The sequence below is a fragment of the Orbicella faveolata genome, unplaced genomic scaffold (assembly GCF_042242905.1).
Source record: "Orbicella faveolata isolate gen_17 unplaced genomic scaffold, um_ofav_v1 contig_12, whole genome shotgun sequence".
Lineage (NCBI taxonomy): Eukaryota > Metazoa > Cnidaria > Anthozoa > Scleractinia > Merulinidae > Orbicella > Orbicella faveolata.
Window position 1 is genome coordinate 7,880,001 of NW_028301539.1, and position 13,118 is coordinate 7,893,118.

The following is a 13,118-nucleotide window of genomic DNA, read 5'->3' on the forward strand; positions in this document are numbered from 1 at the left end:
TGCGGTGTATTTGACGAACGTAAGACGTAAATTTGCCCACATCCCAAGTCCGCCGATGGCCAGGTACACATACGGGCTAAATGTTTACATTATACGTTCCGCTTGATATCTGAGTTTTTTTTTAATAATATAGCTGTTGATTGGCTTCTTTTCTATGGTGATAGAGAAAGAGGGATTTCTTTTAACGGTAGTGTTTCTTTAGGGTAATGATCATTCGTTCCATACGAAGCTGTTTGCAAATTATAGAAAAAACTACCTCGTAGAATTAAGACCCGTAAAGCTACGGGCCTGGGCGTGGTTCCAACAGGGGAAGGTGCATTTGTTCACAACGAATTTCGCGATAACAGAATGGGAGATGCGGAAGGCATTCATATCAGAGGAATGAGGGGTGGTGAAGGGATGTGCCCTCGCTATACTATTTTCATCATATTGTAAGTTATCATTTACCCCTGTGCAATGGGTCATCTTTATAGAGGGTTGAACATTACATAGGCTACTTCAATATCCCACCTCTATTTTTGGCTGAATTCCACCACGCCTGGCCCACCCCACACACACTGTTTATCTGGATCTTGCTTGCTTAGAATTTCAGTTCCCCACGTTTTAATGTTTTAATTTTCTGTTTTTCATTCCGCATCCCATGCCCCACTGTCTGAATAAGCAAATTCTGCACCTGCCAAAGTATTTTATCCTGCAAACCACCATTAGAATTTCTGTCATCCAACATCCTACCTCCATTTTCTCTTTCATACCACATCCTGCCAAAGCTTGTTGGACCCTCTTTACAGAGTGTTTTATGTTAAATGTTCATAGTTGTAGTTTTACAGAAGTACTGTCAGCTAGTAGCAAATCAGAGAGGATTTTGATGGAAGTGTCTGTGGATGCATGTATGTAAATTTGTGCCAATTACACTGACAAAACAAAACCCAGTCAGGCCTTAGCTCCCATGATCCCCATGTAGCTCAGAAGTAGTCCTCAACTAGTGCAGCCTTGTTACCAGTGTCTCTCACTGTACGGGGTGAGGAGGAGAGAGACTCTGGGTACGAGGTTCGTATTACTGGTGTTTTTAAAAATGGTGGCAAGGGTATAAAAATGCCTAAAGCTGGTCATGAACACAGAATGTAGAATATTAAAATGTAGAATACTAAAATACTAAAATGCTCTGCTGAATGCAGAGCACCAGTATCAGATCTCTGTAATAACTTTAATCCTTAGCTAACACTTACATTTAATTTAGCCTTTAAAGGCAAACCAACCCAGGTTACCTATGATATGGTTACCCTTGTGAACTAAATTCCCAGTGAACTTGGAATTCCTAGGAATTCTAAAAATTTCCAAGACATGCAAATTAGAGGAAATGCACAACCTTGGAATTTTGCGGAATATCTGGGAATTGCAAAAATGCTACGTAGAATTACTGGGAATTTCTAGGAATTGTTGGGAATTTTAGAGAATTTCTGAGAATGCTCAATCTGAAGGCTTCTGAGCTTGAAGACAGGACTTGGAATTCTTGGGAATGTTTGAGAATCAGAATTTTATATTACTGACAGAGTTAGGGTCAGTGATTAAGGTATGTTTGTGGGCTGGATAATGGTTCATGTTGGGCATTTTGACATTCAGCATTCAGCATTTTGCATAACAAATGTTGAGGGTGCAGTCATTTTCTTGGCTTTGTTCTTTCAGGTTAATTGCAGCTTTATTTTGCAAGTAGTTTGCCCTGAGTTTATGTTACTAATTATCTTTCTGAAGTTTCAGTTAAATTTTTATGTCTGACAAGCTCAGAATGGTGTGTTGTTCACGCATGATTCATGCATACTGACTAATTAATTATGAGTTCTTGTTTGTAAGTTTTTTCAAGGGTCATGCAGATGAGATAACTGCAATGCGTCATACAGGATTTCCTACTGATCAAAAGTTTTTGGAATGGTAAACTGATTCATTTCTATTTCATTTATCAATTAGGTCAGATTTTTAATTTGTGTTTGCTTGAGTCAGGACCTCGATTATTGTGTGTGGTACTTAAGCCAAGATTCCATGTGGGCTGTTAGTAATAACTTAATGTTCCTGATAATTACATTGAGATTTTTCAATCTCTACAGGGCAATATGAAACACATATCAAACATGAAAGATCATGTTTGATTACATTTCCAAACACCAAAAAGAGAGATGAAAATATGGCATGTAGCAAAGTATTTTTGACAAACTTTGAGGTGTTTTGAAATGTGGTCCAACACAGTCTTTGGTATCAAAATAATAAAAGTAAATTGATTTGATATATGTAGTCTCAATCAAAACTATAAAACTAGAAAGAGAAAATGGAGTCATGTGAGCAAGAGCTTTACTTAATTTGGCTTTTAAAAATCTCAGGAGTGTTTCTTAATATCAAAAGATGAAAAGTGCACTAAAGTTTAATTATATAAACCATCACTTTCTTTCCCAGGCATATTGAATATGGTAAGATCCTTGTTGTCTGGTTCTGGCACGTACCTGTTCTGCTGGTTGCTGATTCAGAGATGGTTAAGGTTTGAAACACTCATTTTAATTTTCTTAGTTCATGTTAATTACGATCATTGTTTTAAAAAGCATCTTTTTATCGGTTCAGGTGACTCTTAACCCTCAGAAGTCCAACAAATACATACCATCACAATGTACAAGATCTTGGGGAGGGAGGGGTGTATTGAGTGCACGGCCCCCTTAAGCTTGGTTTTTCACACAAGGGATAAATGAACAGCTAAGTACTGAAATTGTCAGTCTGACACATGGTGGACCCTCTTTACACAAATCGGAAAACAACTTCTGTGGGAGAGAAGGTGGCATATCCACTGTGCCCCTTCAGTTGAGCACCTAGAGTTTGATATTGAACACTTCCATGCTGTGCCCCTTTAAAGGTCTTTGTCAATGAACAAAGGCGTCATCATCATCATCATCATCATCATCATCATCATCTTCATGGTCATTGTCATCGTCATCATCACCATTGTATGGCTGACCCCTGATCGGCTGTTGGTACATTTACTTACTCATCCCTGCTGTTCCATCCAAAATATACTTTTCTTTTTCCTGTCCATAATCTTCTTTGCCTGGTCTAATTAGTCATCTTAATTTTGTTGTCTTCTGCTTTTCTCCTTCTTCAGTCTCTAGCATATACTTTACCTGTATTCTTGTTAATGGCAGATCGCCAACAAACTCAATCATGATTAATCCTTTAACTAGCTTCCTGTTTGTAAACAATAATAATTTTGTTTTCTTTTTAAGGACATCTACATAGTCAAGAATCTGCCAAAAGAAGAGGTGTCTTATGAAGTGCTGGCCCGTCTCTTTGGGCAGAGGTATATTATTTTAAAACGTTCTGCTTTGCAGGGCCATTAACCCATTGCCACCTGGAGCTTTTTGGCAAAAATGCATTTTGTGGACATTTTCAGCCTGGATATGAGCCATCTCCAATCTAGGCATTTGCAACATGACACGTGACCAGCCGCAACCAGTATCTTTCTCCCAGCGAACAAGGGAGGCAGAGGAGAGAGAGCCTGGGAATGGGGTTGTCAAAGGTGATGATCACAGGCCAATGCTTGTCACAGCTGGTTACGGCCGGCACAGGTGTCAATGGGTTAATTTCATTAGCTGAGGTAACATGTTACTGAGTGTAATATAATATTAGTACTACATAATTCAAGCACACTTCTAATACATTGAAGGTTTCATAAATTTTGTCTGTTATAGATTTCTTGGCACAGGATTGGTTACCAATGTGGACAATGAGTCCTGGAAGAAAAGGCGTGTCATACTGAACCCAGCCTTTCATCGCAAGTAAGCTGATCTGTGTCTGTCATTGACAAACCACCAGGTTGCTTAGCTTGCTTAGCTGGAGTGGCTTGCTTAGCTTTCTAGTGACTAATCTATTTTTTCCAGGAGCCTTAAAGATCTGATGGACTCTTTCAACTCCACTGCCAATATTTTACTTGAACATCTCGGCACAATGGCTGATGGAAAAACAGAAGTTTGTATGTGCGATCAGTTTGCCCGTGCAGCTTTAGATGTCATTTGCAAGGTAACTTAAAGAGTTAACAAGGATGCATGCTTCTCAAAAAAATAGACACGGCTCTCAGTGTGGTAAAAAGATGATTACCCAGAGGGTACAGTACTGTCTCTGAAAAAAGCCTGATACTCAACTTAGTTCAAAATCCTGATTGAAATCAAATTAGTGTGCAGTTTTTAAAGCTAAAAGATAGGATGGAAATCCCCATTTGTGCAGCCACCGCCACCCCCACATGCTTCCTCATTCCCCCACCTCACCCCCTCCCAGTGAACCTTTAAACTCTATGACCACTCTGTGAGTAGAGACAGTAGCAGCATGTTATTTTTTACAGTTAACTTTACAGATCATTGCAGCTGACTTGCTGACTTTCTTTAACCCTGATGTTGCAAGTGCCTTCAATTATACCACATGTTACAACTAAGCTTATACAGTCTAATCTCCACTAACAGTCAACCTCTCTACAACGGCCACTTAATTATAATTTTTTGTCCCGGAGGACGGTCCATACATTCACCCATATTTTAACCTCTCTACAACGGCCACCTCTTCACAATGGCAACAGCTACTAAAGCGTGTCCCAACTGCCAAAATACACGTAACCTCCCCAAAACGGCAACATGAGTCTCCAAAGCGCGTCCCGACTGCCAAAATGTCTCGACAACAGCCAGTTAATCAACGACTGACGAACGGTGAATACAAAACCGCAGTTTTATTGTAAAAGTGTACAAAAATTGATCCATACCGCTCGTCGTTGGTCTCTGTTTCTGTTTGGTTTTTGTTTTATCGATATATTTTGATTGTGTTACATACAGGTCGCCTTCGGAATGGACATTGACATCATCAATGCCAGAGACACCAAATTTACTGAGGCTGTTTCATTGACTTTTCATGGAGTGGAAGAAGCATCTTTTGACCTGTTTCACAAGGTACTATATGTAACTATCTGTCAATAAAATAGCGGTTGAGGTGTTGCGTATGGTTGTTATACCTAATTGAAAGTTTTTCGTTCGGTTCGGCGGCACATGAGGCTGGTTTGAACTCGCCATGGGAATTTTGGCTCGACTGCAAACTAGGGCCGGTGCCTTGTTCAAAAGCTGGTTATCGCTGCCCCAGGATTAAAAGTTAACCGAAGTATTAATTTTTCTTGCATAAAAATGTTTTTGACTGCTTATGTTTTGTGTATTTTGAGATTAATCAAACTCAAAACTGGAGAACAAACAATATAAACATAAAACCTGAACGAAAAGTTACAAAACTGAAATCAAAATTGTCACAAACGCTGAGTTAGCTTATTCGGGCTTTGAACAACCTGGCTCAAAGCACAACCAAACTGGCCCTAATTGCTACCAAAGTGTTTAGCCATGCAGAAGGCTTTCTCATTACATAAATAGAATTAGTATTCAAAACAAAAAGCAGAAGAAAAAAATCGCGCCCGCCAGTTGGGTAATTTGACCAGCATTTCCTCACAGTGTTCTTGTTCATTTTTATTATTATTATTATTATTATTATTATTATTATTATTATTATTATTATTATTATTATTATTTTCTATTTATTTATTTATTTATTTATTTTTTATTTATTTTTTTTAATTTTTTTTTTCAGTACAAGGTTAATCAATACCCATTTCAGCGGCGCGTGGTGAAAGCTATCCAGTTCTTGCGTGAAACAGGAAGGAAAGTCATCGAAGTGAGAAAGAATGCAATGAAGAAAGGAGAAGAGGTCCCGGATGATATATTACAGCATATTATTAAGCTACAAGGTTTGTAAGTTGTGTGTGTGGACAATTTTAGCCGCAGTTTCTTTAGAAAGCCGAAGCCGAAGCGGCTCGTGCAATTTCAGTTTTTTGAAAAACTCGTGCAAATTAATTCCAAATTGAACTCGAAACCGTATGACTAACTAATTGACGTCAGTTTTTTTATGCGTCTGTCCTCTTATTGATGATAAATTGCGTCGTAACATTGTCAAAGTGGCTGTGGAGCCACGAGCCGCAGGCGAGTGGTTCCGCAGTAAACTTTGACAATGTTATGACGAAATTTATCATCAATAAGAGGACAGACGCATAAAAAAAATGACGTCAATTTGTTTTTTACAATAACAAGACCCCAGAATGGTCAAATGCCGGGAATATATGAGGGGAAAGGACACCGTAAATTTGCCGTAAACAAAGATAAGTGAATTTTATTCAAAATGACGTGAACATTGTCAATGGCTTTTCTCGGTTTTTGATTGGCTACTTAAAAAAAGTCCATAAAATCTCATTGGTTAAAAAGTTGACAGTTTGATAGCTGAAAGTTGAACTTGAAAACTTGCATAAATTAAAATTTTATCTGTCTGTACTCTTATTGATGATAAAATTACCTATACAAATATGTTTCGCATCACGCGCAGGTTTGAAAATTGGGGAATATTTGAATATTACTCTGTTACTCCCAAATTTAGTCACGTGACGCGTTTAGACCAATTGCGTGCGAGCAAAAATATTTGCTGGATTATAATCACCGTTTTTGACAATTCTTATTCACATTCACAGATCAAAATCCTGATTTTGGGATGGAAGACGTGCTGGATGACTTTGTTACGTTCTTTATAGCTGGTACGAACCACGTTTATATTCTCTTCAAGTCTAAAATAAATACAGTTAAATTCTACAATGTAATTAGCATGCTCTGTGGTAATACACACCTTTTGGTGTTCATTTACAGAAAATATCCATTCATTTGAGTCCAAATTTGGCTGTAATGTTTGTTTCACCGCACTTAAGATTGTCACCTTCACAAATATGGTTGTATAATAATGCAGTTGATTGTGAGTGCTCATGCAAATCGTGTTATTGAAAGTCTCTTGTTGAAAAAGGATTGTCAAAAAGTGTAAATGATTGTCGTTTCGTGACAACGAATTTTATCTCGACAAAAATGAAAATACATTTACAGCCAATGAATGTCAAAGGAAGATATTGTTTATCTTTTGATGATTTTGAATGTCAATACCTATGCAAATGTTATTCTTGAACGTTTCTTACGCGAAAATGAATGTCAAATTGGTGATAATGAGAGTATATTAACGATAATGAAAAAAAAACTGGACACAAATGAATGGATATTTTCTGTAAATGAACAGCAAAAGGTGTATTAGTCCCGAGATGGGAGACTCGCAAGTAGTCTGCAGTCCATGATAGTTTTTTTTTTTCCTTTTCAAGTGCTCTTTACTTCTATTTCAGGTCACGAGACTACAGCCACTTTGTTGTCGTTTTGTGTTCTTGAGCTTGGAGATCATCCTGAGATATTGGAGAGGTTGGTAGTTCCATAGGGAAAGAAAGACCGATAAACCATAGGCTTAAGATATGATTGTAGATGTAGTCTGACATAAGGCGTTTCTTTTTGGTGTTGTTGTTTTACTGTTTTAATTTCCGATCCAAGGTTTTCGCATGTTTTCGTCTTAGAAATTTTAACGCGAAATTAAAGGTTACGCATTGAAGTGGTCACCTTTGATAAGATTCCTTTTTGTTTTGGGATGAGGCACCAAGCTTAACCTTGTAGTCAGAGCTGGTAGTTAGGATAAATAGATAGAGCTGAGGGTTACAGCATTGTTCCCAGTGGACTACGAGCATCCCCAAGTGTAGAATATCCCCTCCAAATCCCCCGACCTTTTATCCCTTCGATGTCTGGTCCTCATGTGAGTGGTGAACGTAAACACAAGCAAATATTGAAGAAAAGACGCTTATCAGTGATTAGTCTAAAAACGACTCGCGCCATTTTCTCAACCAATCAGAAGTAAAACCAAAACCAATCGTGACTCGCTCGCACGCACACGTTTTCCCGCGCTTTGCGTCAGCTTCATGTATTCACGTCGAGCTTTGATTGGTTCACTACATTGTCTGTGTCCTTTATGATTGGCCAGAATACCTACTGGTTGTACGAAACTCAATTGAAAACTACTCTAAGGTTAAGCACAAGCATGATTACAGGAAAAGAAAAGTATAGAAACCTGTTCTTGTGCTTCTTGTGCTTATGCTTCTGTTGCAGTTAGTCCTCGTGGGAACAATAATAAGAACAGTTAGTTTGCTTGGTCCTGATACTTGTGCTATTGTCACAACTGATTTCACCATTTTGCATCATTTACAAATCGTTCTTTTCTCTTACAGTTTGGTTGGAGAGGTGTTTGACGTGCTGGGAGATAAACAGAATGTTGCGTTCGACGACCTGGCTAAACTGCACCAGCTAGGACTGGTAACGTGTCTTTAAACGTTTCCTTTAGAAAAAAATAAGTACAAGTGAAGAGGTATTAAATGTCGAGGAACCCTATAGCTCTTGGTGAGATCAATTCTTCTCGGGCGAGGACGTTTGAGGTTCGACTCGGAAAAAAAAATGAACAATTTGTTATTCTCGGTAAGTGACTTGCCACAAGTGCTAATGGCGCCATGCATTTAAGGACAAGAAACAAATATTTTAAATTTACCACAACAAGTTTAAAAACTCGTAGTTCCGCTGGTCCTGATTGGTTGGTACTTGCGCGGGTCGATTTAAAACCCAGCAAGAACGTTTATTAATCAGAAATGCTATCAACCTCGATCCCAGGCTCTCTCTCTTTTGCCTCGAGGTAACGAAGAGAGAGCCTGGAATCGAGGTTGAGACGCTATGTGGATCCCTAATAGGGGATTCATGCTGACGTCATTGTTTACATTTTTGCTCATTTGCATAAGGCTTTGCGTACAGAAGGAAACATGTTAGATATGAATTGACTCCAGGCAGCTAAAGAGTTTCTGAAACTTAATACATGGTGAAATTTTTAGCTCTTTGGGTGTAGTATTCAAGGTCTATTAGCGCCCTTTATACGAGAAAAATAACCCGCGGATTAAATAAGACGCGAACTTGCCGTATAAACGGTACATTTTAGCCAGTTCACGTCTTATACAAGCCGCAGTTTGTGTAAAACGGGGGTTCGCGAACTCACACTGCGCAAGCGCAAGTTTTGCCCGCGCTCGCGCAATTCCGCGACTGCTATGACAACCAACACAAAAGCGAGGCATTAGTCACGAATAAGCCGTGAACCATTTATACGAGCACTTCGCGTCTTTTATAAGCCGCGCTCGTATAAATGGTTCAGTTCGCGCTTACGTAAGCCGCGGGCTTGTGTAATCCGCGGCTTGTTTTTCTCGTATAAATGGCCCTTTTGTCTTTCAAAAACTGCAAAATGTCTGGGTGGCAAAAGGGCTAATGAGCTCATTCATTCTCTTTAAAATTTTGAGGTTTTAAACCCGTGTTGCTCAAAAAGTATTCAATACATCAAGCTCATATTCGTTGGCAGGTTTAATCGTACTATGACCTTTCAATATTCAGAACTGGTTTATTTGTAGCTCCATCAGAGACTGAATTACTTATGCTAATGAGGCAAATATTGTAAACAAGGATTCCCCCATAGATTGACGTTATCAGAATGGATTTTTTTTCGCTCGATTCTCAGCCTGATTCTAAGTAAGCGCTCGAAATGAGAGACGTCACTTAAAAAAAAACCCAACCGCAATAAGGTCAATGTTATTACGTTCCAAAATCGACTTGTACCAGTTTCTGCCGACGAAGAGAGGTAACTAGTTCTTACATTTGTTATTCAGGTGATAAAGGAGACTTTACGTCGTCATCCTCCTGCCACCGGCCTTTTACGAAAGATAACAAAGGATCAAGAAATTGGAGGATACAAAATGCCCGCTGACGTCGCCATTTTGGTACAGTGTTTTGTTTATGAGTAAAGTAAACCTTTATTTTTTTTTCGTGCTGTTGTCTTACCAACTCGTGCTCTGTAGTTAGCTTTGTGTCTGCCACACCGGTTATCTCCAAGCTGATTATTTTCTTCACACGTCACTGGCTTGTCTTAATTTGAATTTTCGTTGCAGACTAGCACTTATGTCTCCAGCCACTTTCCCGAGTATTGGACCAACCCAGAGGAGTTTGATCCCTACAGGTTCGATGACGAAGAACTAGTCAAGAGGTATTTAACAAAGAAAAACCTTTAATTGAAGTCAGTGTCAGTCAGTATGGCTGGCAGACCCATATTAGTGTCCGTTTTGTTTATTGTGGTTGTCAACAGGAAACGGTCATTCCCCCATCAACTCAGAGGCCGTTAAAGCTCTGAATAACACTTGAATTGTACCGTACATGAAACTACCAAACCTTATGCGCAAGGATCAAAAACGCCCTCGTTCAGTTGTTATAGGTGTTTCATAATAGTGCTTTAATAAAAATGCCTAATCCAACGCATCCTGCCTTTAAGAGGGCCCAGGGTTACTGTTTCTATTTCTGTCACTTTATACCACCCTACCTCCTATAAACAGAGTATTACCCAAAGTTAATATTTAGCATAGTTAGTTCAGGCCCCGTGCACGCTACGCCGGACTGAGGAATTTGAAACGGAGGTTTCAACCTGAAAACTTATCAGGTGTTTTCCGTCCACACTACGCCGGAGGAATTTGAAAACGCAACAACCGTGTTTGAGGAAAACTTGGTCAGTCTCTCATGACAATCATCATGACGACATAGTTTTCGAAAAAGCTCCGTTTTCAAAATGTTTTCCGTCTATACGAAAACGAAAAGCCGGTGTTTTCAAATTCCTTTGGTTTGAAGAGCGTTTTCGAGAAGATCTGTTTTCGGTCCGAGTTAATGTGACCTAATGTGGACGGTAGGCTTAACCGTAGAAAGAAAGCTACGTTTTCAAATTTATTCGGCGAAGTATGACGCTGCCTTAGACCTCGTGTGCCGGTGAGCAAGAGCTGATACAAAAGACTAAACAATACAATACAGCTAACCGATGACTCCTAACCAAAAAAAAATGCAATGGTCACTCCCTGGTGTGTTTCGGAAGACGAAGACACAGTCAGTAAGCCCCAGGCTCGCGGTACGTGACTATTAAGTGTTCTTGGTGTTGCATTGCAGGCGGGTGGGACTCCGATACGAAAGGAAAGAGGGGTGCTCGCCCTAAAATTTGGAAACCCGAACGGAGTGGGCGTGGCTCAAGTTTGTTAGACCTCTAAAAGATACCAGACACACAACCTCGTTCCCAGGATCTCGACCCTGGGAACGACACATACTAAGAGCTCAATAGCACTGCTATCGAAGTATTTAATCTTGTAAAGAGGTGTTTAAGTTTTAGACGGATTTCCTAGTAGCCAATTCTTAGGGAGGACTCGTTTCAAACCATGTACTGTTTATCGTTTCAGATCTCATTATAACTATTTTCCGTTTTCTCTTGGACCACGTAACTGCATTGGACAGCACTTCGCGCAGGTAATATGAATTCCACGTTCCAGAGACTTCAGGAAAGCAACAAAATGCGCTAGGATGGGAACAGAGAATTCATTTGTTGCGGGGTGGGGGGAGGGGTAATGTAAATATTCGCACTAGCGTCCTTTTTCTCAAGTCTCTTGTCTCTGTGGTTTAAAAAGAAAAGTTAATTTTACTTCATTCTTGATCATTTAATCGGTTATTATTTTCTGTTGTTTCTTTCCAATAGATCGAGGCCAAGGTTTTATTGTCACGCTTTCTCCAGACGTTCAAGTTTTCTCTCGTGCCTGGTCAGTCACGCAAGATTCTTGAAAGAACCACGCTACGCCCTAAGGATGGCGTGATCTGTACCCTGACTAAACGGCAGTAGAAACATCACGGACAATGTCTGATTGAACCCCTGGGAGGGGGGCGGGGGGAACTCTCAGAAAAGTTGGGTGAGGGGTGTACGGCACACTTCCCAAAACCCTTACCCTATTAATATTTATGACCAAAATCTGCGATTTTTGCTCCCCTATTTATGACGTGACGAAAACTCCAATACCCAATTTATGATCGTTGCGGCTGGCACAGTTGCCCTAAACATAAGTTATAACATAAATTATGAAGGGCTTTTGTAGATGGCCTTATTGATAATGATGAAAAAAGTAGCTTCTTCTAAGAATCATAGCCAATTCAAGACTAGAATGCAAAAACCATGCTCTATTTACGACTAGAAATGGCCAAAATCGATACCCTATTTATGACCAAAACGGCTGGAAAACCCTACCCTTTGGGGCCGCACATACCTATATAGCCCACATAAAGGAGTACCCCTCCCCCGGATTAAACTTTCTTTATGGAGCAAGCAATAAAGTAGTCATGGAACCAACCAATGATTCACTGAAAGCAGATATAAGTATTTAGTGATACTACAAATTTTCCTTACTGTTACATGTAAGGTCACGTACGGGTATTGCTTGTTCTATGAGTTGAGAAAATAGTCTACCCACATACACTATTTTCCGGCCGCCATATTGTTGTACCACAGAGGAACGAATATCTCAACTTTGGGACAACGCACACTCCTTAAACTTGGAGATCTGTCTTCTTTATTTATCTGCTATAACAATTTCACAATTTCTTGACTTTATCCACTGAAGGTTTTTTGATTTTATTTTTTATTGCGTGACCGTGAAAACGCTCTATACTCCTTAGGGAGCGTTGCGTTACAATCCAAATAACGTCAGCGAAGGGTGTGAAAGATGTACATAAATATACAGATTATGTGGCATTCTCTGAAAGCCTCGTATCTATGGATATTAAATATCTTACCATTTAGCCTTTCTTGTTTACAAGGATTTTATTTTATTTTTCTCCACCAACATTAGCAAATTTGTAGCCCTTCTCAAAACTTTTATACGCAAATGGAAGCCATTTCTGTTTAGCTGAGGTCATATAGGAGCCGTGTAGTAATCTTAAAGATATGAAATGGGGTACTGATTTTGAATTGGAGTACCCCCTGGGACTAAACCAATGTCTATAAAATAATCTTTTTAACGCGAAACTTTGCGTTTCCCTCCAGTTATAGGAATCTCTTCAGAGTATTAAAACAACGATCGACAAGTTATAAACATTCCAAAGTAGTATTACTCACGAGATTGGAAGTAAATGATAACAACAAGAACATTGTGTCAAAACTAGATATGTAATAGTTTCGTGCTTGTAGTTTCATTGTAGTTATTATTATAATAAAAACTATATACCGAGAACAACAAGACTTTAAATCAGTATAAATAATCGCGCGCAGCTAGAAATGATGATTTG

General features: G+C 39.3%; 1 protein-coding gene across 3 annotated transcripts in view; it reads left to right on the forward strand.

Annotated features, from left to right (window-relative positions):
• LOC110047737 (cholesterol 24-hydroxylase-like) overlaps positions 1–13,069 on the forward strand; it is a 13,224-nt gene extending 155 nt beyond the window's left edge. The window contains exons 1-15 of one of the 3 annotated variants that reach the window (XM_020753478.2): positions 1–63; positions 1,849–1,926; positions 2,443–2,524; positions 3,258–3,331; positions 3,723–3,809; positions 3,912–4,050; positions 4,851–4,964; positions 5,644–5,800; positions 6,572–6,634; positions 7,259–7,331; positions 8,183–8,267; positions 9,650–9,760; positions 9,929–10,023; positions 11,249–11,315; positions 11,542–13,069. The exon at positions 1–63 is cut by the window's left edge and continues 155 nt beyond it. In XM_020753478.2, the coding sequence (XP_020609137.1) occupies positions 1–63; positions 1,849–1,926; positions 2,443–2,524; positions 3,258–3,331; positions 3,723–3,809; positions 3,912–4,050; positions 4,851–4,964; positions 5,644–5,800; positions 6,572–6,634; positions 7,259–7,331; positions 8,183–8,267; positions 9,650–9,760; positions 9,929–10,023; positions 11,249–11,315; positions 11,542–11,682 (1,429 nt within the window). In that variant the 3' untranslated portion in view covers positions 11,683–13,069. The remainder of the gene's footprint in view (positions 64–1,848; positions 1,927–2,442; positions 2,525–3,257; positions 3,332–3,722; positions 3,810–3,911; positions 4,051–4,850; positions 4,965–5,643; positions 5,801–6,571; positions 6,635–7,258; positions 7,332–8,182; positions 8,268–9,649; positions 9,761–9,928; positions 10,024–11,248; positions 11,316–11,541) is intronic. The other 2 variants (XM_089282303.1, XM_020753479.2) reach the window with 2 other exon arrangements.
• Positions 13,070–13,118: the final 49 nt, after the last annotated feature.